The 22,055-nt window shown below is 38.0% G+C and overlaps 2 protein-coding genes across 4 annotated transcripts in view; both read right to left on the bottom strand.

The window, feature by feature from the left end:
• Positions 1–20,130, bottom strand: part of SLC30A9 (solute carrier family 30 member 9) — a 107,321-nt gene extending 87,191 nt beyond the window's left edge. For both annotated transcript variants that reach the window (XM_049631951.1, XM_049631952.1), the window contains exon 1: positions 20,047–20,130. The gene's annotated coding sequence lies outside the window, so the exon portion shown is untranslated. The remainder of the gene's footprint in view (positions 1–20,046) is intronic.
• TMEM33 (transmembrane protein 33) overlaps positions 11,544–22,055 on the bottom strand; it is a 28,799-nt gene continuing 18,287 nt past the window's right edge. The window contains exons 7-8 of one of the 2 annotated variants that reach the window (XM_049631977.1): positions 21,094–21,214; positions 11,544–20,222 (exon numbers count right to left, since the gene is read on the bottom strand). In XM_049631977.1, the coding sequence (XP_049487934.1) occupies positions 20,217–20,222; positions 21,094–21,214 (127 nt within the window). In that variant the 3' untranslated portion in view covers positions 11,544–20,216. Of the gene's footprint in view, positions 21,215–22,055 lie in introns of both variants that reach the window. The other variant, XM_049631976.1, reaches the window with a different exon arrangement.

Below are 22,055 nucleotides of genomic sequence, written 5' to 3'. Positions count from 1 at the left end.
GGCGCCTGGGTGGCTCGGTCAGTTAAGCGTCTGACTTTGGCCTAGGTCATGATCTCACAGTTTGTGAGTTCAAGCCCAGCGTCAGGCTCTGTGCTGGCAGCCTGGAGCCTGCTTCGCATTCTGTCTCCCTCTCTCTCTCTGCACCTCCCCAGCTCATGCTCGCACTCTGTCTCTGTCAAAAATAAATAAACTTAGGGGTGCCTGGGTGGCTCAGTCGGTTAAGCATCTGACTTTGGCTCAGGAGGTCATGATCTCATGGCCTGTGAGTTCGAGCCCCGCATCGGGATCTGGGCTGTTTCGGATTCTGTGTCTCCCTCTATCTGCCCCTCCCCTGTTCATACTCTGTCTCTGTCTCTCTCAAAAATAAATAAACATTAAAAAAAAATTTTTTTTTTAACTTAAAAAAAGATTTGAATGATATCTTGTTTTCTGAAATATAGGTCAAGAGAGCATTTCCCCATGTTTTTTTATGTATGATCAACATGATATTAAGTTTCAAAAAAATAAACTGAATTTTGGGGCGCCTGGGTAGGTAGCTCAGTCGGTTGAGTGTCCAACTTCAGCTCAGGTCACGATCTCATGGCTTGTGAGTTTGAGCCCTGCATCAGGCTTTCTGCTGTCAGCACAGATCCCACTTCAGATCCTCTGTCTCCCTCTCTCTGTGCCCCTCCCTCACTCACACTCTCTCAAAAATAAACATTTTTTTAAAAAAAATTGGTTTCATGAGGATCTGAGATAGAAATAGATGCCTAAATTTGGTAACTATTAAGTCAGATGGATGGAAATAGATGTAGGAAAGAAGTGTCATTTGATTATTACCATACACAACACCTGCAAAGTTTTCCATTAATTCTGAAGGAGTTCCCACATCTTTCAGAAATTGGCTGTAATTAAGCTGACTGTTCCTTGGTTTCATCTTGTCTATAGCTTTGGGAAAACAGTGATTCGAAACAAACTTGACCGTTTATGTGGAAAATTGACTTAGATAATCCATTAGAAGATAAAGTGAGTGGTTCTATCATGAGGCATACTAAGAACACAAATTTAATTTTGAATATATATATGTGTTGGCATCGTGTTGCTTTTGGCCTGCAGGATTGAAGGAGGAGGGAGCTTGCCCACCTAAACACTTGAAAAAGAAAATGTTTTACATGTGGATAAAAGGAAGACTGGCCACACCCAAAGGTATCATTCCCTGCTGTACAAGCATGGTCAGAAGCAATGTGGGTCTGCACATATTTTGCATGTATAGCAAACGTCTGCATAAGTAGAGAAAGTGAAATGTGAAGTTGATATGTTTCTGACCAGGCTGCTAATCCCCCTCTCCATTTTTCAGAGGTGTTGAGTGATTTTCCCAAGATCACTCAGCAAGGATGAGCTAGAACATGGAATCAGACTCCAGTCCTCTAACTACAAATCCGTACGTGTGTGACCATAGGGTGCAGTGGGGAGAGGCAGAGGTTGGTTGTTCTGATAGGTTTTCTCCCCTACGTTATTCTGTGAATTAACTTGTTTTTTAATCGCAATTATTATGTGAAATAACCATATAGTACTCCACTTGCACTCAGTAGGTTCACCCTTTACCACTTCCATCCAGGAATAAGAAGAATTTCTCCAATGTTGACCATATTCCTGGGTCCTAACTCTTACCATCTTAGCTCTTATCTTTCTCCATACACTCCTGGCTCCTTTCCTCAGAGGTTAGTGATCAGGGGATTACAGGTATTCTAGCTGGGAAAATCAAATTACTAAATACTCCTGAGGACAGAGGAGACTGAAATGTTTGATAATCTTTATCCTTGAGAAAAATAAGCTGGGGACTGAGAGCATGTAGATTTGGTACTTTGGGGGAGGGCAGCATTGGTGGAGAGAGTTAAAATTCTTCCCCAAAGCCACAGGTGGGGGCACCAAAAGAAATTCTCGTTAGGCTCTTAAAATTTTAACTTTTTATTTAAGTATAATACACGGAAGAAAGCACAAATCCTATGGGCACGGCTCTAAGGATTTTAACTAGGGAACAAAACTGTGTTATCAGCACACAGCATTACCCGCTTCCCAGAAGCTTCTCTTCTAGTCACTACCCTCCCACCCCTGAAGGTAGTACGAATCCTAACAACAGAGATTAATTTCCCGTTTGAGACTTTCTATGTTGTACACTATGTTCTTTCATACTACATATGAAAGAGTCTAGTTTCTTTACCTCAAACATTATGTTTGTGGGATTCATATTGTTATGTTCATTCTCACTGCTATATAGGATTGTATTGTGTGAATATCCCACAGTGTACCCATTTTACTGCAGATTAGCATTTGGGTAGTTTTAGTTCAAGACTATTACAAATTATCAATGACCTGTGTATGCATTTCTGATGGACATATTCCTGGGACTAAAATTACTGGGCAGTATGGTATGGTATGCAGACTTCCAGCTTTAGCAGTTGCTAACAGTTTGCAAAAGTAGTTGTACCGATTACCAATAGACACCCCCAATAACAGTATGGGGAAGTTCTGTTTGCTCATGACTGTACCACCATTTGTTACTATCCTTTTTTTTTTTTTTTTTTCTTTTTTAACCTCATGGGAGGTATGGAGTGATATAACATTGTAGTTTTAATTTGCATTTCCTTGATGATAAATGAAGCTGGATACAATTTCAAATGTATATTGGCTGGTTAGATATCCTTTTCATATCCTAGTCAAGATGATTATTGCCCACCTTTATTTTAGGTTGTCTGTGTTTTTCTTATTGATTTGTATGAGCTCTTGATATTTATATTCTTGAAACAAGTCCCTTGTTGGATATGTGTATTACAGATACCATCTTCCACTCTGTGAGTTGTCTTATCATTTTTTAGTGGTGTCTCTGGAGAAAGGAAGGTCTTCATGTTAAATTATCAATTTTTGGGGCGCCTGGGTGGCGCAGTCGGTTAAGCGTCCGACTTCAGCCAGGTCACGATCTCGCGGTCCGTGAGTTCGAGCCCCGCGTCAGGCTCTGGGCTGATGGCTCGGAGCCTGGAGCCTGTTTCCGATTCTGTGTCTCCCTCTCTCTCTGCCCCTCCCCCGTTCATGCTCTGTCTCTCTCTGTCCCAAAAAAAATAAAAAAAATAAATAAATAAAAAAAATAAATAAATAAATTATCAATTTTTATCAATTTATTTCACTAATAGTTAATATCTTTTGTGTTCTATTTTAGAAATTTTTACTTATGCTGTGGTACTTGTAGTAAAGTTTTGTAGTGTCTTCAAGACAAAGAAAGGGATATCTCCATCCCCATTTGGATGTTTGCTTAACCACCAAGCTTGGTGATCTATCCCAGCGCTATAAATTTGGAGGTAATTTTGAGCATGGGGTGGGGGTGGGGGCAGATGGTACATGGAGCAGAGAGAATTCCAATATATAGACTTGGATCCCATCTGATCCTATAGACCTCAAGTTGGGATCACAGACAGTAAATGAGATTGACACCTGTAGACTTGTCATAGAACACGGGGCAACAGATAGGTGTACATCAGATGAATGTACTTCACCACTGCTGGCCACGAGTCAGCTAATGGATACAGCAAGTCTTATAAAGAGCTATCAAAACATAGGGAGCTGTTTGGGATTGAATTTCTCCTCAATGGGGCCTGTTGGGAATCCCCATGTGCACTCACTGACAAGGAACTAGATAAGCCACAGGGACCTACAGAAAGGGGACAGCAACCTTACCACACTCATGCACTTAAGACATTACCTGTTTTCCTTGTTGAGCTCCTGACCACACCACCAGAGGAGGAAGCACAGGAAGAGGTGCGTGTAAAGAGAGCTGGAACGACAGGTCTAGTCTACCCTGGAGGGGCGTGAGTATTTTTAAATTATGAGATTGATGTTTTAAATGAGTAGGACTAAATCTCAGTACCTGGAATTAAGAGTCTAATAAACAGGGAGGCTGCTATCCCAAAACAATGAAGTTCAGCAAAGTACCAAGAATAGAAAATATGAAACTTTCAGGGACATGCCTCTTGAGTTGAGATTCTCAAACTGGTTATACAGTTTTGTCTCCCCTAGTATCTTTAGACAGGGATTGTTTCTTACTCACCTTTCAAGCTTTGGTGTCTAGTGTACAATATAGTGTATGGGACATATAATGTCTGTGGGTAAGTGAGTGAATGCATCCAAACTGTAAGAACTACGTAACTTCATTCTCCTTTAGTCCACAGGCTCCTTCAGAGAGATTAGGAATTAAGGTTATTTCTGTAAAATCTCTACAATTTCCACCCCAAAGAGAGAACTTTCAGTCCACTTTTACTTCTTTTTCTAATCAGCTCTCCTCCTCTCTCAATAAACATATACATAATTCCTCTAGGAAAAGTACGTTTTTCCCCTTAAATGTTATGTGACTTTGATCTACATTACCGAAAGGCTCTCACAGACTCTAGAGACCCTTCCCTTTCTTTTAGGAATCTACATGTTCTGTCCCCAGCACTCCACTCCATTTCCTCTGCCACCATCCCCTCCCATTTCTCCATAAATACCCTCCTAACTCTGGCCTTACCATGTACCAGCTCTGTCCATGTCTCAAGCCACTTTCCCACTTCAGCATCACTTTGGGGAATCAGGGAGAGAGGAATGGGAGACAATATTTCCTATCTCTTGCCTCAAATATCTATACAAGTGGGGACAGAAAGGTGAAAAGATAAACAGGGCCAGAGTCTTGTTCTTTTTTATTCTTAGCCTCTTGTGAAACCATCTTCCACCAAACATTTCCGTAGCATAGACATGCTTCATTACAGCTTCTTTGTTCTCCCCAGCAATCCTACACTTTCTCCTGATACCTCCAACATTTCTTTTCTTGTCTTTGGATAGCTTGCCAAAAGTACTTTTGTCTGACATCAATCTGTGTGTGTGTGTGTGTGTGTGTGTGTATCAGATTTGTATGAAATTTTACATTATTTGTCCTTTCTAAAAATCCAGATCTTTACCTTTTTTTTAGCCCTAAAAAAAGGAGTCAAATTGAGTCAATTCTGGTATTTTGGCTATGCCATATCAGGGCATAAGCAGCTACAGAGAAACTGAAAAAGGAAGAAAAGAATCTGGTCCCTGCCCTGTTTTCTGGTTAGGGAGGAGCAGACTTTGGAGAAGGGCAGCCAAAGCATGCTTTGTAACAAGCCAAAAATATGCCCTTGAAAGCTGAGGCCTAAACTGTGCCCGTAAGATGGTAAACAAGCTTGACTGTGGCTTTGGCTTCTTCACAGTAAGGAATAATTCTTCCACATTCTTCTACATACTTAAACAGAAATAGATCATAAAGAGCCAGGAGACATTCTAAAGAATTGAAGCAAATGGAAGAATTTAATAAATAGAAAAGAACTAAACAAATGAAGTAAAAAATAAGCAGCAAAAAATTTTTTTTTAAAGCTAAAAACATTTTAGAAAGTGTCAAAGAAATAATTACCAAGCCCCAGGTGGCTGGGACAAATGACTTGCAATCAGAGGCCAGAATACAAAACATAATACAAAACATAATTATTCATTAACTCGCAGGGTAGCCTCTGCTACATGTTACTTCACCAACTGAAGTGTGTGCTAAGGACAGTGAATTCTACACTTAAATATCTAATATTAAATTCGAGAGAGTCATTCCTTTCCCATATTGCAAAAAAAAAAAAAAAAAAGTGGTGTGAGGAAAAGTGGTTAAATGGAATCAAGACGAGTCCTAGAATCTAATATATTTGAACTGGGCTGGGCAGCAGGCCACTCACTGACCTCGTGGCTGAGTACAGTAGTTCTGGTGACAGAGGAAAAGCTCTGAGGCAGCCCGGGATTTTATGCCCTCACTGCTTTTTCTGATGATGGGCTCACACCATTCCTTTTCCATAAGTAAAGCATCACATTGTTTACTCACTCCACCCTCTGGCCAAGAAGTACAAGTTCATGATGGGAACCATACTCCAGGCAAGGGGTTTTGGCTGTTACTTATCAGAATGTGAAATGAGAAAGAAAATATGCAACTGATAAAGCTTAGAGACAGAATCAGGAAGGAAGAAAAATAAATTTGAAAACAGATCGTTTAGCAGTTGCTGTTAGAAACCAATTCCAGCCACCCCAAAGCCATTGGCTGAGTACCCCCACCCCCAGGATTCCTCATGCCCACTGGCCTGCTCTGCCCACAGGACCCTGGGCTGGCTGTGGAGGGGCTGCCAACAGTGGCCCTGACCTTCCTTGCTAGAGCACACCTCTTTGCGGGGTTGCTCCTTCCAAGCATATGCGTGTGTTTGTATGGAACAGTTACTTGCCATGTTGGGGCAGTTTTAGGAATTGCCTCTAATTAAAAAAAAAAAAAAAGAAAAAAAAATTCTAGATTAAAAATAAAGTTTCTATCTAAATTCAGTTCTCTTGACATGGAATTTTTTTTATTAAATTCTTTTGCAATTTTTTTAAGGTTTTTTTTGTTTGTTTGTTTGTTTTTAAGTAATCTCTACACCCACTGTGAGGCTCAAACCCATGACCCCAAGATCAAGAGTCATAAACTCTCTTCAGACAGCCAGGTGCCCCTGGAACTTTTTAATGGTAGGTAGAGTTCAGTACCAGTAAAGGACATTTATTGTGCTTTCTGTCTACCCAGCATATCTTTGATGTAATTCCAGTATCTGGGGGAATTTCCGACCTTGTGGGTCCACCTCCCCAGGATAGAAAGCTGGAACTTGCTTTTCCAGGCCCCCTTGCAGCTAGGGCCCACAGATGTGACAGAGACATCCATTTGAAAAAAGTGATGGGAAAAGCAAGGCATCTCATGGAATACATTTTGTGCAAGGGAAGAGGTGTGAGGCCAAGATATATGCAGCTTTCACAGGTAGTGGGGACAGAAGTTCTGGCACGTAACCCCACAACAGTGATGACTGTCTCCGATGGAAACTACATCATTCCTGGTTCTATAGCTTCCAAGCTTGATTCTCTACTTCCAGATTTTTTCCTTTGAAAAAGGATCCTTTTCTGTTCAACTAGGGTAGATTTTGTTTCAAACATTCACCGTGTATTTATTGAGTGCAATCTATGTTCTAGGAACTGGCTTTTAGCAATGCAATAAAACAGGAACAGATTCTTATCCTAATAAAACTCACACTCTGGTAGGGGAGACAGATGATAAAATAAATATATGATAATGCTATATACCATATGATAAGCATCACAAGACAAGAAGTGCCATAGAGAAAAGTAAAGCAGGTAAGGAGGAGAAATGCCAGGGGTGAGGTGTAGCACATTTAAATAGGGCAGTCAGGAAAGCTCTGACCAAGATGACATTTGAATAAAGATCTGAAGGATATAAAGGAAGGAATCAAATGGGTATCTAGGTCCGCATTCTAAGTAGAAGGGACACAAAGAGTACTTGTGCCCGTGAGCAGGAGTGTACTTGGCACGTTCCAGGAAGAGCAAGGAAACCAGTGTGGCTGGAACACTGAACACGGGGAAAAGTAGTAGCAGCTGAGGACCAAGAGGAGAGTGATCCAATAGGTGCTGGCAGGTTACTGCAGGGGCTTTTGAGAGTGGGAACATTGAAGGTTTTCAGCAGAGGAGACACGTAAGATTGTTTGCTGCATTGAAAACAGACATATGGGAAGGAAACAGGTAAAAGCAGAAAACAAGAGAAAAATGAGGAACCTACTGTCACAAACGAGGTGACAGATGAAGATGGTTTGGTTCATGGTGGTAATGGAGGCGGGTGAAGAGAAACAGTCCGATTCTGGATATATTTTGAAGGTATAACTGACACCATTTATTGACAGGTTGGTTTGCGGACATTCTGACGACTTAATGCTTCTGACATATAGAATTAGCATATGTAACATAATGTGTTTTCTAAGAATCAAAAGGCAGAAATATATGTATTCTCAACAGTGGTGGTAGTAGAAACCCTCTTGCATTAATACAGAGCTTTAGCATTAACACTATCTGACAGATGTAATGATGTATGTCATCATTACTGTGTTGAAGTCATTTAAACCATGTTTTCAGTGGGGGCGCCTGGCTGACTCAGTCGGGTAGAGAAAGCGATTCTTGATCTCAGGGTTGCAAGTTCGAGGCCCACGTTGGGTGTAGAGATTACTTAAAAACCTTAAAAAATTTTTTTTCAGTACTTACTATGTGTAGGACATGGTAATTTGATAACATCACCAAAAATTCACATAGCACTAGAGTTTACAAAGCACTCTAACAACCATTATTTAAACTCACAACCACTTCAAGAGAACGGTAATTCCCTGTTTTACAGATATGGAAACTGAAATCTAGAAACATAAGTGACTTGCCTCGGGTCAGCTCCTCGAGAGCCAGCCTTGAACATGGCCCCAGATCCTTTAACTCACAGATGAAAGTGCTGTACCACAGCTACACTACAAGGTGGCATTCTACCATCTCCCAGGTTTCACTTTTATTTCTTAGTCGTGAAATATTATCTACATCTGTATCTTAAACGCTAAGTCCATATGCTGTGGACAGAATTGTTTCCCCCGCCCCCTCACTCCACAAATTCTTATGTTGCAGTCCTAACCCCCAATGTGACTGTGTTAGGAGGTAATTAAGGTTAAATCATAAAGGCAAGCCCTAAGCCCATAGGACCGGTGGGCTTATAAGAGGAAGACAAAGATATTTCATTTTCTACACGTACACACACCTGAACATACAGTGAGATGGTGGCTATCTACAAGCCAAGAGAAAAGGCCTCAGAATGAAATCTACCTTGCTGGCACCTTGACCTTGGCCTTCCCAGCCTGAGAAATCTGAGAAATTGTGTTGTTTAAGCCATCCAGTCAATGGTATTTTGTTTTGGCAGCCTGAGTAGATTAATACACCCTATTATGGAAAAGAAGGGTGGTTTAATCTAGAACAGTCTTAATGTTGGCCAATTTAACATACACACAAAACCCCAAAGAACGTTCAATCCCAACTTCACTTTCAGGCCATGTAATCTAAACCACACAAAGTCCACAAGCCAGCAGAGATTAGTCGTTTTATACCCTATTCAGGCTCCTCAACTCCATTCACAGCCATGGAGTCATACTCCTAGACTCTGGGGGAGCAACATGTGCCAATGCCACGTTCACTAGTGAATCTCTTACAATCTCCTTCATACCTTCAATACCTGCATTGTCCAATCAAGTAGCCACTAGTCATATACAGAGAGTAAGTATTTGATATATGGCTACTCTGAATTGAGATGTGCTATAAGAATAAAAAATACACTGGATTTCAAAGACTTAATATGAAAAAAAGAATGTAAAATATATTAATAATTATTAACAGCTGAATATTATTTTGGATATAGGAGGTTAAATAAAACATTACAAAAATTAATTTCACATTTCTTTTTACTGTTTTTAATGTGCTGCTAGATAATTTAAAATTACATACATGGCTTGCATTTGTACTTTGCATTGTCTTTCTATTGCTTCTCCATACAGTCCCTTAGTCCTTTTTATTTATTTATTTATTTATTTTTTTAAAGAAGGCACCACACCCAGCATGGAGCCCAATACAGGGCTTGAACTCATTACCCTGAGATTAAGACCTGAGCTGAGATCAAGAGCCGCTTAACTGGATGGACCACCCAGGCGTCCCTCCTAGTTTTTTTGATATACTCACTCTTTCCTTAGAATCTCAGCTGGTTTTTCTCGGGTCTTGCCTCCAAAGGATGCTGTCTTTTTCTGCTCCAACTACTTCTATTATTGTTGTGGGCAGATTCCAGAACTTGAGTATGCATGAAGAAGGGGCAAGACCTTATGGGAGTTTAACTCCCAGATAAAATATTGAATGCAATTAGATCTTTCCTCAATACATTGTTACTTTTTCTCCTTCACTATGTTAGGTAACATTATTTTTAAAACACCCTTCTAATAATGTAGCCTTAAAATACAACATTCTAGGGGCGACTGGGTGGATCAGTCAGTTAGGCGTCCAACTTTGGCTCAGGTCATGATCTCTCAGTTCATGAGTTCCAGCCCCGCATCGGGCTCTGTGCTGACAGCTCAGAGCCTGGAACCTGTGTCTCCTTCTCTCTGTGCCTCTCATGGGTCACACTGTCTCTCTCTCAAAAACAAACATTTAAAAAATTAAAATAAACATTCTAGAAAATGGGAGGGAGTGGCAGAGAAGAAAACTCTGTCCCATCATACATAATGATTTTGATCCTGTATTACTACCTACTTTTCAAAAGAGAAAAGATGTGAAGCGTGGTTAAATACATTACCCAAGGTCACAGATCTGTATGAAGTAGTTACTACTGAAATCTGATTCTGTGCTCTTACTATTATGTCACAATTCATGTAACCTCTTGACAACTGAAAATTTTATAGAACCTGGGTAGGGGAGAAAATGGGAGGTGGCCACTGATACAAACATCAATGATTACTAAACACTACCTGGAAAGTAATAATAGCTATTTTCTGCTTGGGATATAGTTAAATGGGAATTATGTTAACTACTCAAGTTATTCAATAAAGCACTCCACAGAACTCTTCTAAATTCTAGATGATGATGATCACGACGGCAAAAATGTTTTAAGCCCTTGTGTGTGAAGCCCTGTGCTAAACACTGCTGGAGCTCATTTTATCGTCTTGCAATGCGTGGGGTCTTAGTAACCCCATTAAAAAAATTTTTTTTTTTTAATTTTTTTTTCAACGTTTTTTATTTATTTTTGGGACAGAGAGAGACAGAGCATGAACGGGGGAGGGGCAGAGAGAGAGGGAGATACAGAATCGGAAACAGGCTCCAGGCTCCGAGCCATCAGCCCAGAGCCCGACGCGGGGCTCGAACTCACGGACCGCGAGATCGTGACCTGGCTGAAGTCGGACGCTTAACCGACTGCACCACCCAGGCGCCCCAAAAAAAAAATTTTTTTTTAACGTTTACTTTTAAGAGAGAGAGAGAGTGTATGAGGGGAGAAGGGGCAGAGAGAGAGAGGGAAACACAGAATCAGAAGCAAGCTCCAGATTCTGAGCTGTCAGCACAGGGCCCAACGTGGGGCTCAAACCCATGGACTGTGAGATCAATACCTGAGCCAAAGTCAGACACTCAACCGACTGAGCCACCCAGGTGCCCCAGTAACCCCATTTTATAGGAGAAACCAATCACAGGGCTGAGAATTGACTGCAACCCGGTCTGTCAGGCTTCCAGAGGCCCAGAGCTTGGCCATGCTCTACTGCCTTTTCCAATGATAATGGTCTCATCTCCACAACTTCGAGGTGTCACCCTTGGGATAAATGAAGTCACCCCCAATTTCTGGCAGATTCCCTAAAGAAGAAAGAACCGTAATTCTGGGCCTCATTCTCCACATGTTACAGATAAACTTAGTTTTGAGCATTTCTTAGGTATTTTGCATCCTTCTCATGCATTCATTTGGGATAGTTTACAAGGCGCATGTTTTAGAGAGAATTTTTAATCATTTACTGATTTTGAAGATGTACTTGTGGAGAGAGCTCTCACAATTCCAGAAGCTGATTTGCTATGGTCATAGCATTTTTACTTTCTGTCCCTTGCATGAATCTTTATATCCCTGGAATTGTGAGAGTAAAAAAAAAAAAAAAAAATCTAAATGTCAACATAAGACTTTGTATTTTAATGGGGTGGAGGATTCTCTTAACAAGTCCACTTTCTTTTTTGCCCAGAAAGGTGTTGACTTAAAAAAACAGGATAAGGCAAGATTTAACTGAACACTAACTGGAAGGAAGTTTTTTAAATTCCAAGAGTCCCAGAATCTCCTAAAGTAAAATGAGAAGCATATACAACGTAGCTATTTGCCCAAACTGCTACAGTGTACAAATATGCTCGCTTCAATCCTTAAAATAATTCTCTATTGGCCACATTCTACAAATGGGGAAATTGAGGCCCCGGGAAACTAAGAGAATATCTCAAGACTGTAACTACCATTTGTGGACTTTCTGACCTTATGCCTGATGTATATATTTGCACATGCTTGATCATGCTTTAACACTGTGCTGGTAAGTTGGTTGAATCCATCAACCAAAAAGAAAACTGGAGAGGTTTTGAAAAGAGCTAAGAGGATATGGCACAGCATTTATTTATTTTTCCCATGGCATCTCTTATCAGATCGTTATCACAGAGTCCACCTTGGATAGACAGCAGTCCCATTTCTAAGGCTCCTCACCTCTCCACCATCTCCTTCTCTCTAACCATCCCTTCTCCCCGATCTTTTCCTGCCCCCTGCATCCCATTAGTTTCCCATCCCCCCCTTTTTTTTTTTAAATTTGAGAGAAGGGAATAAGAGTTTAAAAGATGTAACAGTATACGTGGAAAGGCAAAATAGAGAACGCTATGAGAGAGAAGTGGGGGAGGGGTTACTTTTGGAGGTTGAGGTTTTGCAGGGTAAATGTAATGGAACAATGGAGCAAGTACTAAGGACACTACCCAAAGAAAGGTTCATGAGATGTCCCAAGGTACTTAGAGAAAAAGGGAAATAAAGACTAAGTTCAGAATAAAGGAACATATAGAGGCATCTGTGGAATGATGGTTTATCCATATGCCTTCCAAAGGTGCTGGGGGATTTTCACGTAAGCTGAGCTCTAGGCCTCAGAGAGAAGTTCCTTCTCCTGGTTTGTCTTTCTGTACCTCAGACAAATGGGGAAAGGAACTAAGCCTTAGGCCACAGGGGCCTGAGGTTCTCCCCCTACTTGAGAGATGCCCAGTCTCCTTTCCCTTCCTATCTCTGGTCAAAATTGAAAATTGTTGGCAAGGGAGTATGAATAAGATTGAAGACTTGCATGGCTCAAAGTTCAGTATTTTCTCTACCAAAAGGGATGTGGGTCAGGGACAAGGTCTATAACAAGGATGGAGCACAGGGAAAGAGATGGGAAAGGATCTCAGCAAAAGAAATGAGTTCTTGGCATTAATGTAATCTGGCCCTATTTCCCAAGGCAGGAAGTCAAAGAAGGTTTGGGACAGAGTCTTTCACTATTAAAGTATGTACTGGCCAGGAAGACCACAGGCTGAACTGGGCCCACAGTGTGAGACTGGGAGTGTTAAATTTTTTTAATTTGAACGCCTTGAGAGGCGTTCATGTGCCTTCCTGCTCAGTTTAGTCTTCCCATTGCTCCCAGCAGTCCTTCATCGACTTCATCTACTCTTGTCAGAACTCCTATGTATGTTGGCACACGTCGCATTATCCTTTCAGTTTATTTTCTGTGGGTAATAGTAAACACTTCGATGAAAACCTGGGATCCTGAACATTTGTTTCTTTTTAAGAGCCTTGTTCAACATTCAGGAAAAAAAATCTTCAAAACATTCTATGTGACTTTGCACCATAATTTATAATCAGATTTACTAAGTGGTTAATTACAACCCAAACTTGCTTTTGTATTTTCAAAGGGCTTTTTGTAAATTCCACATAATGGTGAGTGATAACAGAATGTGACAATACAGGGGATGGGCTAAACAATCTTATCAATAAGATTATACAAAAAATGACAGTAAAATACTTAACCAGTGCTAAGTTCTACTGATGTCTGGGAGTGATGACATTTCAAGGAAAAAAACCAAAACGAGTATCTGGTGTAGATGGTCATGTCATGTAATGCTTTCTTTTTTCTTGGCATGGGAGGAGATCCATTTGTAAGAGCATCATTACTGATAAACAAAAAAATGTTCATTCACTAGGAGTATATCTCCTGTTATCCTTGCTCAAAACTTTGAAGACATGTGACAAGTGTCTACAATGACCTTCTGAGGTGGGGCAAATAGCAAATGCATGGAAGTATCTCCTAAGAATTGAATGGTTTATTCCACAAACTTTGAAAAACAGAATTATATGAATACCCCAATTATAATGGTATCACAAAGAACAGCCATGGGCTGTGTTTCCTTAGACTATACACTTAGACTATAAAAATGTACATTCAGAGAGCGTGGTCTCAAATGAGGTTGTATTCTAATGATTTCCTTCACAAATTACCAGTGAGGAATAAACTACCAGTTTAGTTTCTCAGTCTTAAAACAGAGACAAACAGTAGTGTCTCTACTGTCTCATAAATACAGTGAAAAATTCATTAGCTCACTTAGACATCTTGAAATAGTAATTATTAACCAATGATACTGGTCCACAAACTCTTTATAGGATTGAAAGGTTAAAATCATGAGTAAGAATCTCTTCGTAACCTTAAATAGTGTTTAATGTAAAAACCAACTGGAAATAAAATCAGGAGTCAAGCTATGCCTCCCCCCACCATGATTTTTATTACATGCAAAATGAGAGCCATTACAGTTTTTCAGAAAATTTGCCACTAGGGGGCAGTTTGCGTGTAATCAAAATAAAATTCTAATGTTTTAAAATTTGAGAATCTGGTAACTCCCAGTATATAGATGACAGAATAAAAATGATTTTATTAACCTGCTTCAAAGTTACTTGAGCATTTTAATGTCAAAGGGTTAAAAAATACTGATGTTATTGAAAGTACTTTAGTGCTATATAAATATATCTATATCTAAGTATAGCCACAAAACCATTTTAGAGCAACCACAATGAACCTAAAAACCCAAATAGTAATAAGGCTTACAGATCCTTTGACTTTACAATATTAAAGGGCATAAACAAACAAACCCTCCGGTAGGTTCTAATTATTACAGTAAATGTTTAATTACTCCCCAAAAATATTTTATTCCCAGCAATATACCCATATAAAATTAAAATATTTTTCTAAAAGCTGTCCCCAATTTTTCTAAAAACTTTACTTTTTTAAAAAATAATCTCTGTACCCAATGTGGGGCTCAAACATGCAACCCCAAGATCAAGAGTCACACTCTCTACCAAATGAGCCAGCCAGGCACCCTGTTCCAATATTGATTAAGAAATGTTCTTCTGCTTTTTTAAATTGAGGACTTTCCTTGGGAAAGAGGAATATGAAATTCACATACGAACTATTAATTCAAAATAAGCCCAAAGTACTATAAGCCCCAAAAGGAAAGTTAGCTTTTTAGATAAGGGAATAAAAAAGGATAATTTCTACACACTTCAGAAGATGAACTATATGCTTTTGGATATTACTAAAGTGAACTGTAAAACATGAATCTGGTAGTTCACAGCATCAAGGACTATTTTTTCAGATCAGAGAAATCTGCATATACAACTGTTATCTTTTATGAGTTAATGATGAAAAAATACATCTATTTTATTCCAGTTCACTGCAAGTTTCAATTCTTTGTCTTGAGGGTTTTTGGTTTGGTATTTAAATGAAATGGCCTATTACTCTTGAAACTCTTGGTTGTAATGGTTGTAGAGAACCAAATTTGAAGAATTCAACCAAAAAAATACCATAAACTACTGACTTGTACAGTGTTTTGCTTAGTATAAGTAGTTTAAATTGCCACAAAAAATACCTGCCAATTCTACACACCTTTAGAAGGAAAATACATTCTTCTATGTTATCATGTGTTGATTTAGAACTTTGGCTATGTTGTATATTGTACATAATGTTAGGATTATATAAATAATTTACCCACTAGGCTATAAATTTCACTACACAAAAAAGTACAGAAACAAGCAAACAGTTGAGAGATCCACTACAATTTTTCTTTTTTTTTTCCAGTTTTACCTTAGACCACAAAATTACAGCATTTCTATTATTTGTGATGAGCTGAGGACAAAAGAAATGTTCAAATTCACCTTACTCTAACAATAAGGCAATGAAGCACAACGGAAAGCTGAATTCTAACTGTAAATGTTTTTTTGCAACATAACATTTTCAAATCTGCTTAAATCCAGAGAGATTTTTATTACACAATTTGATTTTTTACATCAATAAAATCTTAGATATATAACAATACAGATGAAGGAACAAGAATTTAATTTGTATTGAAATAAATATTAGATATACAAAGCACATAGAGTGAAAAAGGGTCACAATAAATTAAAGTGGAGACATCGTTTTGCTCAATCACCAAAGAAAGCCCTTGACACTTCCAATTTCACACCATCAAATTTATCATTCTTGCTGATTTAAGCAGAACACAAAACAAATATGGATCCCAGGGCTTACTTTCACAGGTACCAGCATAGATAATTTACTACAGTGATCCAATTTGGAAATCAGTAGGGACCAGTAAATCGCTGCATAAAAGAAAGAGCAAATGAGGTCCTTTTTCCTTAGTGTCAGCAGGCTATGATTATTATGTTTATTAGATTTTCTTGAAAGGACTTCACATTTTCTCAAATATTCAGGAGAAATATATTTCCCCTCTGAGCCCTACATTAGCATTTATGTGCGCTGGTCTTGAATATAGGAGAATGATGAATTTTTCAATTTATTTTATAAATTTACACAGTCTGGATAGTATTGGCCTGAAGAGTAGAACTCCCCAACCTGTACAGTATCAGATATTAAAAATGGATTCAAGAGAAGTAACTAAGAAATGCTGACATACTATATATACAAATGTTTTAGTTCAATATATCCCATTATATGAAGCACCAGAACTACTGCATTTATAAATCAAGCAGTTCTTTATGACTCTTTCTAATCTTTGTGACCCTTTTACATTTGTTCCAATATAAACACATTACAAATGTTACCTGCCCAACACTTTGCCCATTTGGTCTCAACTTACAAACTTATATGTAAGCAAAAATTCCTGTCAAAAGCAATTGTTCTATTTTAAAGGTACAAAAGAAAATTTGGAATCCAACTGTCATGAACCAAGAAAAACAAAGAGTTAGTTTAAAAGGACTGAGCCTATCAAAAAGTTGGCTTTAAGAAGTCTATAAAGGAAAATGTGAACCAACTCTTGAGCCTTTTCTTCTCCTCTAACAGGAGTTAATTTTTAGATTCCAGCAGAAGTATCTTTCAATTTTCTTCTTATCACTTTTCTAAGAAACAATCTCCTTCAGATTTTAAAAATACTGTACTTTATCTCCTGTCACATCAGCTCAAACTCAATGCAGTCAGTTGTCCTATTTGCACTGCACCAGAGAAAGAGCACTCCAGAGCTGATCCCTCACACAGGAAAAACGGGGTTCCTTCTAAGAATCCACCTGAATACCACCTTAGAAGATACACATGTCCTAGAATAATTACTACCAAGAATCCTTCCAAACTTTTAGCAGTTCCTTTCTTATCCTTAATACCAGACCCAATAACAACTTTCCTCTCTGAATATTAGAAGAGGACTGCTCATTAAAACAAACCCTGGAAAGGACCTCCTGGATTTATAAACACATGCCTTTGGTATACTATCTACTGAACTACACTGTCATTTAGCCTGTGCAGACTTCTCCTAATCCTAGAGAAATTCCAATAAGGTTTACAGAGAAACCAGTTGTCTCTGCAACTCAATTTACAAATCTAGGTACCACTGTTGATACGATAACCCAAATTCTCAATATGCTTTTATATTACTGTGAAAACTCTAAATTTTAAGAAGCTGAACTGGATATACCTTGTATGCCTACGAAATGACCACGGAAAAATTTTAAGTACCATTCTTCTACACACCTGACAATGAAGGTGAACGAACAAAAAGAACAATTTTATAACTGGTGTATTTAGGTTGATTTAGGCACTCTTTGTAAAGAAAAAAACAAAACAGAGCCCAAGACCTGAATAAGGCCACTCCCAATTGTGGCCTATATTATCATTTAGCCAGAAAGCAAACATTAACAGGGTACTACTTCCAGCTTTTCAACATCTCAATTATTTTTTAAATGTACTCATATTTGGAAAATATTTGTTGAGTTCTGAGTAATTACGTATTAAAAAGGGCCATGGAATTCGGGTCCTTAGTTTTACAGGCCACTTTGGGTGGCATTTAACCTTCCACCAGGGGCTGTGAAACAACTGTGGGGGCGGGGCTACTTGAAGAAAGAGTGCCACCTACTGATCATATATATACATAACTGTCGGTGGTTACTTTCTCCTTTGAGGTTTTCATTACAGAATTAAGAATCAAAATTAGTCTAAATTTGGGTAGCTTTGAGGCTAGCAGATCCTAGGGGGATTTGGGTGGGCATGAGTGGGAGAAGTGTTTCAGAATCACTATATTAATCAAAATAAATTCCTCAGGATTAAATAGGAGTCTTTAACCACAATCCCTCAAAACTAATTTCATTCACTCTGATCTCAAACTTAAAAAAAAAACTAAGTCTCCCGGTTCCACTTATCTTAACCACATATACACTCATTTTCCTTTCCAAAATGATTAATATTCATATACTAAACATACAAGCCTACTCAGAATTTTTCATCGTGATTTTTAGAAAGAGTATTCAGATAGCTTTACAATTCAGAGTATAAAATAGACCTCCTATGTCTTTCCTAACTTCTGGTATAGCATCAGCATGCCTTGATTTTCCCTGTAAGGGAAGTTTCTAAATATCTAAATTTAATTACTTCCTTCCTTCCAGGAGCATCTACTTTGGTGAATTGTATTGCAAGAAAATTTAAATACAAACTATGATTTAAGAAATTTCTCTTTGGACTGATTACGAAACAGAGTTTAAATTCATGAGGAATTAAATATACAAAAGGAACACAGAATTCTTGTTCTAACAAAAGTAGGTTTTGTGTTAGGCTTCCACCTGTCCAAGAGGGTTCAATTCAGAAAGTGCTAGAAGGACAACAGCACCACACCACTTCCTAAAGAATTAGGTATTCTGGATGTTAATGCAACTTTTTCAAACCTGGAAGTAAAAATAGGTTCACCTATGCTACAGTTTCTCCTACTTCCTTCATTCCATATACTGCTACTTTATTTCCTTAATTTTAATTTGATAGGTGTACATATTATGCTGTAATTTCAGATGCCAAATCAGTTGGTTCTACATATTCATATTGCAGAATTCCTAGCTACAAGCTCATGCAAACTAAACATCTAGTAATGCTCAAATTGTAAAATTTACTTTTTCATGAGTTTTTTATTTAAAAATCAAGCCTTCCTTTAAAGAACAGTCCAATATGAGCATATCAGAAATAGAATCCTGTTATGTGATTAAAAGGCTCACCTTTTAAAGCACAGAATATTCTAAATTATAAGTTTTACTGTTAAAATTCTTTTTGTTAAGACCAACATGAAATCATTTCCTTTAGAGAAATCTTTTTCACCAACAGTAATTTCCAAACTGAAGAGCAAAAACTCAAAGGCATACTTATTGGTCATTAAAAGTAAAAGACAATCAGAGTAAAAACAGCTCATTAAAAGAAAATTAATAAATGGAAAAAATAGTGAAATCTGATGAGTTCTATACTTTAATGGTATTGCTCGAAGGCTAATTTCTTAGTTCTGATAAATGTTGTAAGATTTAGGATAAGGGGAAGCTGAGTGAAAGGTAGACAAGAACTCTCTGTACTATTTTTTTAACTCTTCTATAAATCTAAAATTATCTCCAGATTAAAAAAAAATTGTAGACAAAAAACTAGTAACTTAAAAATAAATATACCTTCAGCTGCCAAAATTTCTTGATATAATTCAAGACTTAATTTTTAAAGACATCATTAGAAATCATAATATACTGTTTACTTAACATTTTATAGCCACTTTATTGCTCTAGAAAATTAGTTCTTAAAACCATCAGATTATATATATATAATGATAATGAGGCTAGCCACACACCCACCCACCCATCCACTCAATCAACTGTATTTCATGAGGCTGCTTTTCTAACTTAGTAGATAAATATTACAAAAATACAAAAAAAGTTGGCTACAGTTGAGCTATCAAGTAGATCTCACATTTCCAGAGATAGGAAAGCTGAATAAACTGAAAACTGTTACTGACAAGTTACTAATGAATTTATCTGAGAAATCCAATTACGTGCAGACAGAAGAAAACTGGTTACAAAAACCATTACATTACTGTGTACTAAAATTTTTGCAGTGTTTTAAACATTCCCAATCATGCAACAGTAATAAAGATCAGAATGAATTTTATAAAGAAGTTGACGGCAGCTCAACAAACAGGATTTAACATATTATACTCCCAATTTTACCTATGCGTTATGAAATTAAAATACACACTATTCCCTCCCCCGCCCCCCAAGTCCTCTCCAGCCCCATCCCCAACCAATTATCTTACCTATAAACCTCTCCATCTAACCTTTTAAATCAGATTTCATGGGTAAGTATGTAGTCTACAGGATAATCTTCATTATTATTTCAGAACAGACACCAGGCACAGGCATATGTTCAATCTCCAGTTACATTCCTTTCAAAACACATCTGAACTGCTGCCACTGCCTGTTAAATTCAAGCCTAAGAAACCGAGAGAACTGGCAGTCAAGAGTCTCATCTAGGTAATTCTAGAAACTATATCGATGCTAATATTCTACATGTCCACATTTGTAAAAGTGTTTCCTATTTGAGAAAGGTGACTTTACGGATCTCTGCAAGGAAAGCTGTGGAACTACTGCTTTCCAATGTAAAACAGTTGTGACCCCAGATATTTACCCAGTTGGCTAATAAGCTTAACAGTTCAGCCTTTCTAAAAAATATTCAAAGCCACATTAAGTAATTATGGAAATAAAATTCTGGAAGGTCAGAGCATAAGATGCATGCAGAATGTCTCTCATAATGGTACATCCAAAATAAACCCTAACAAAGCAGCACAAAATCAATTAGTAACAATTTGAAATTAAATACAGTGGTAAATGCTTCTTTTAAAATCATCAACCAAAATTACTGAATGGCAAAAGAATACTGTCTCAAAATATAATGAATTCATGTATGTTAATATTACCATGATGAAATCATGCCAGATATAAATTCAGGGTACCCATTAGGTTGAAAGAAATTTTAAAGCTACTTTTACAAGAGAAATAAATGTACTTCATGATAAAGGCACAGCAGCATTTAAAAAAATTTTTGATACATTTATCACACGATAGAAACTTCCTTAATCATTAACACAGAAGAGTAAAATTTTCTCAGGGAATTTTTTTCAAAGGCTTGATTTAACATGCCAGAAAAATGATTACTTTTCCATTGATATGCATTTATGTAAATTATGTAAATTGGACTGAGGTCAGTTTTACACCTGGAATTAACAACCCCTAGCAGAAGTACCAACTGCTAATAATGCTTATTTATATTATATATAACTTAGCTGGATGTTAGACTACGCAACTGTTGGTGCCAGTCTGCTTATAAAAGCAATACTCTGGAGACAAAGTCTTCTCACAAACAGTGGGCAAGCAGGTTTCATTATCACATGTTCAACAACAATCCTCAGTTCATTGAACAAGGTCCTGCAAGATAAAATAGTTTTCTTTCAGAAACCAAAGGAAAAAGAATACAAAGCAAATGCTGATGAAGGCATTTCCCACAGCCATTAAAGAATCTGAGGTAGGGGCACCTGGGTGGCTCAGGCTCAGGTCATGATCTCGTGGTGGTCTGTGAGTTCCAGCCCCGCCTCAGATTCTGTGCTGACAGCTCGGAGCCTGGAGCCTGCTTTAGATTCTGTGTCTCCCTCTCTGACCCTCCCCCATTCGTGCTCTGTCTCTGTCTCAAAAATAAATAAAACATTAAAAAAAAAAAAAATCTGAGGTAAAAGAATTAACTACAATGTGTAGGAAATACACAAAATAAAATTCTGAAAATCAACATTTGTGTCTTGTTTGTGTGTATGGGGGAGGGGGGTTGAGGGAGTTCATTTAACAAAAGCACCTAATAAATGGTTATCTCTGAGGGCTGGGATTAGGAGTGATTTATATCTTTTTAATAGTAGAGTCACATCATCTTCATATTACCTTAGGTAAACTCAACTAGTTCTAAAAAAAGAGAGCAAGGAAGTGAAAATTATATACCATGGGCAATCCCACCTACCATTTTCCTTAAACTACTGCCTTACACGTAATGCCTCTCAGAGCTTTCCCATCTATAAAATAGGAATATGTACTTGCTGAAGTCAGTCATGGTGTGATTATTTAAATGAGACAACACAGAAGATGTTCAATGAAGGCCATTTCCCAGTTGGATCACTCCACTCATCAAACCAGCTTATTTACCTTCAGATTGAAGTCCAACTCCTTAATATCTAATGCCCTCCTAGTCTTAATGTTTGTTTATTTTTGAGAGAGACAGAGAGAG

Source organism: Panthera uncia, chromosome B1 (assembly GCF_023721935.1).
Source record: "Panthera uncia isolate 11264 chromosome B1, Puncia_PCG_1.0, whole genome shotgun sequence".
NCBI classification, from domain to species: Eukaryota; Metazoa; Chordata; class Mammalia; order Carnivora; family Felidae; genus Panthera; species Panthera uncia.
This window is presented reverse-complemented; position numbering and strand designations above follow the sequence as displayed.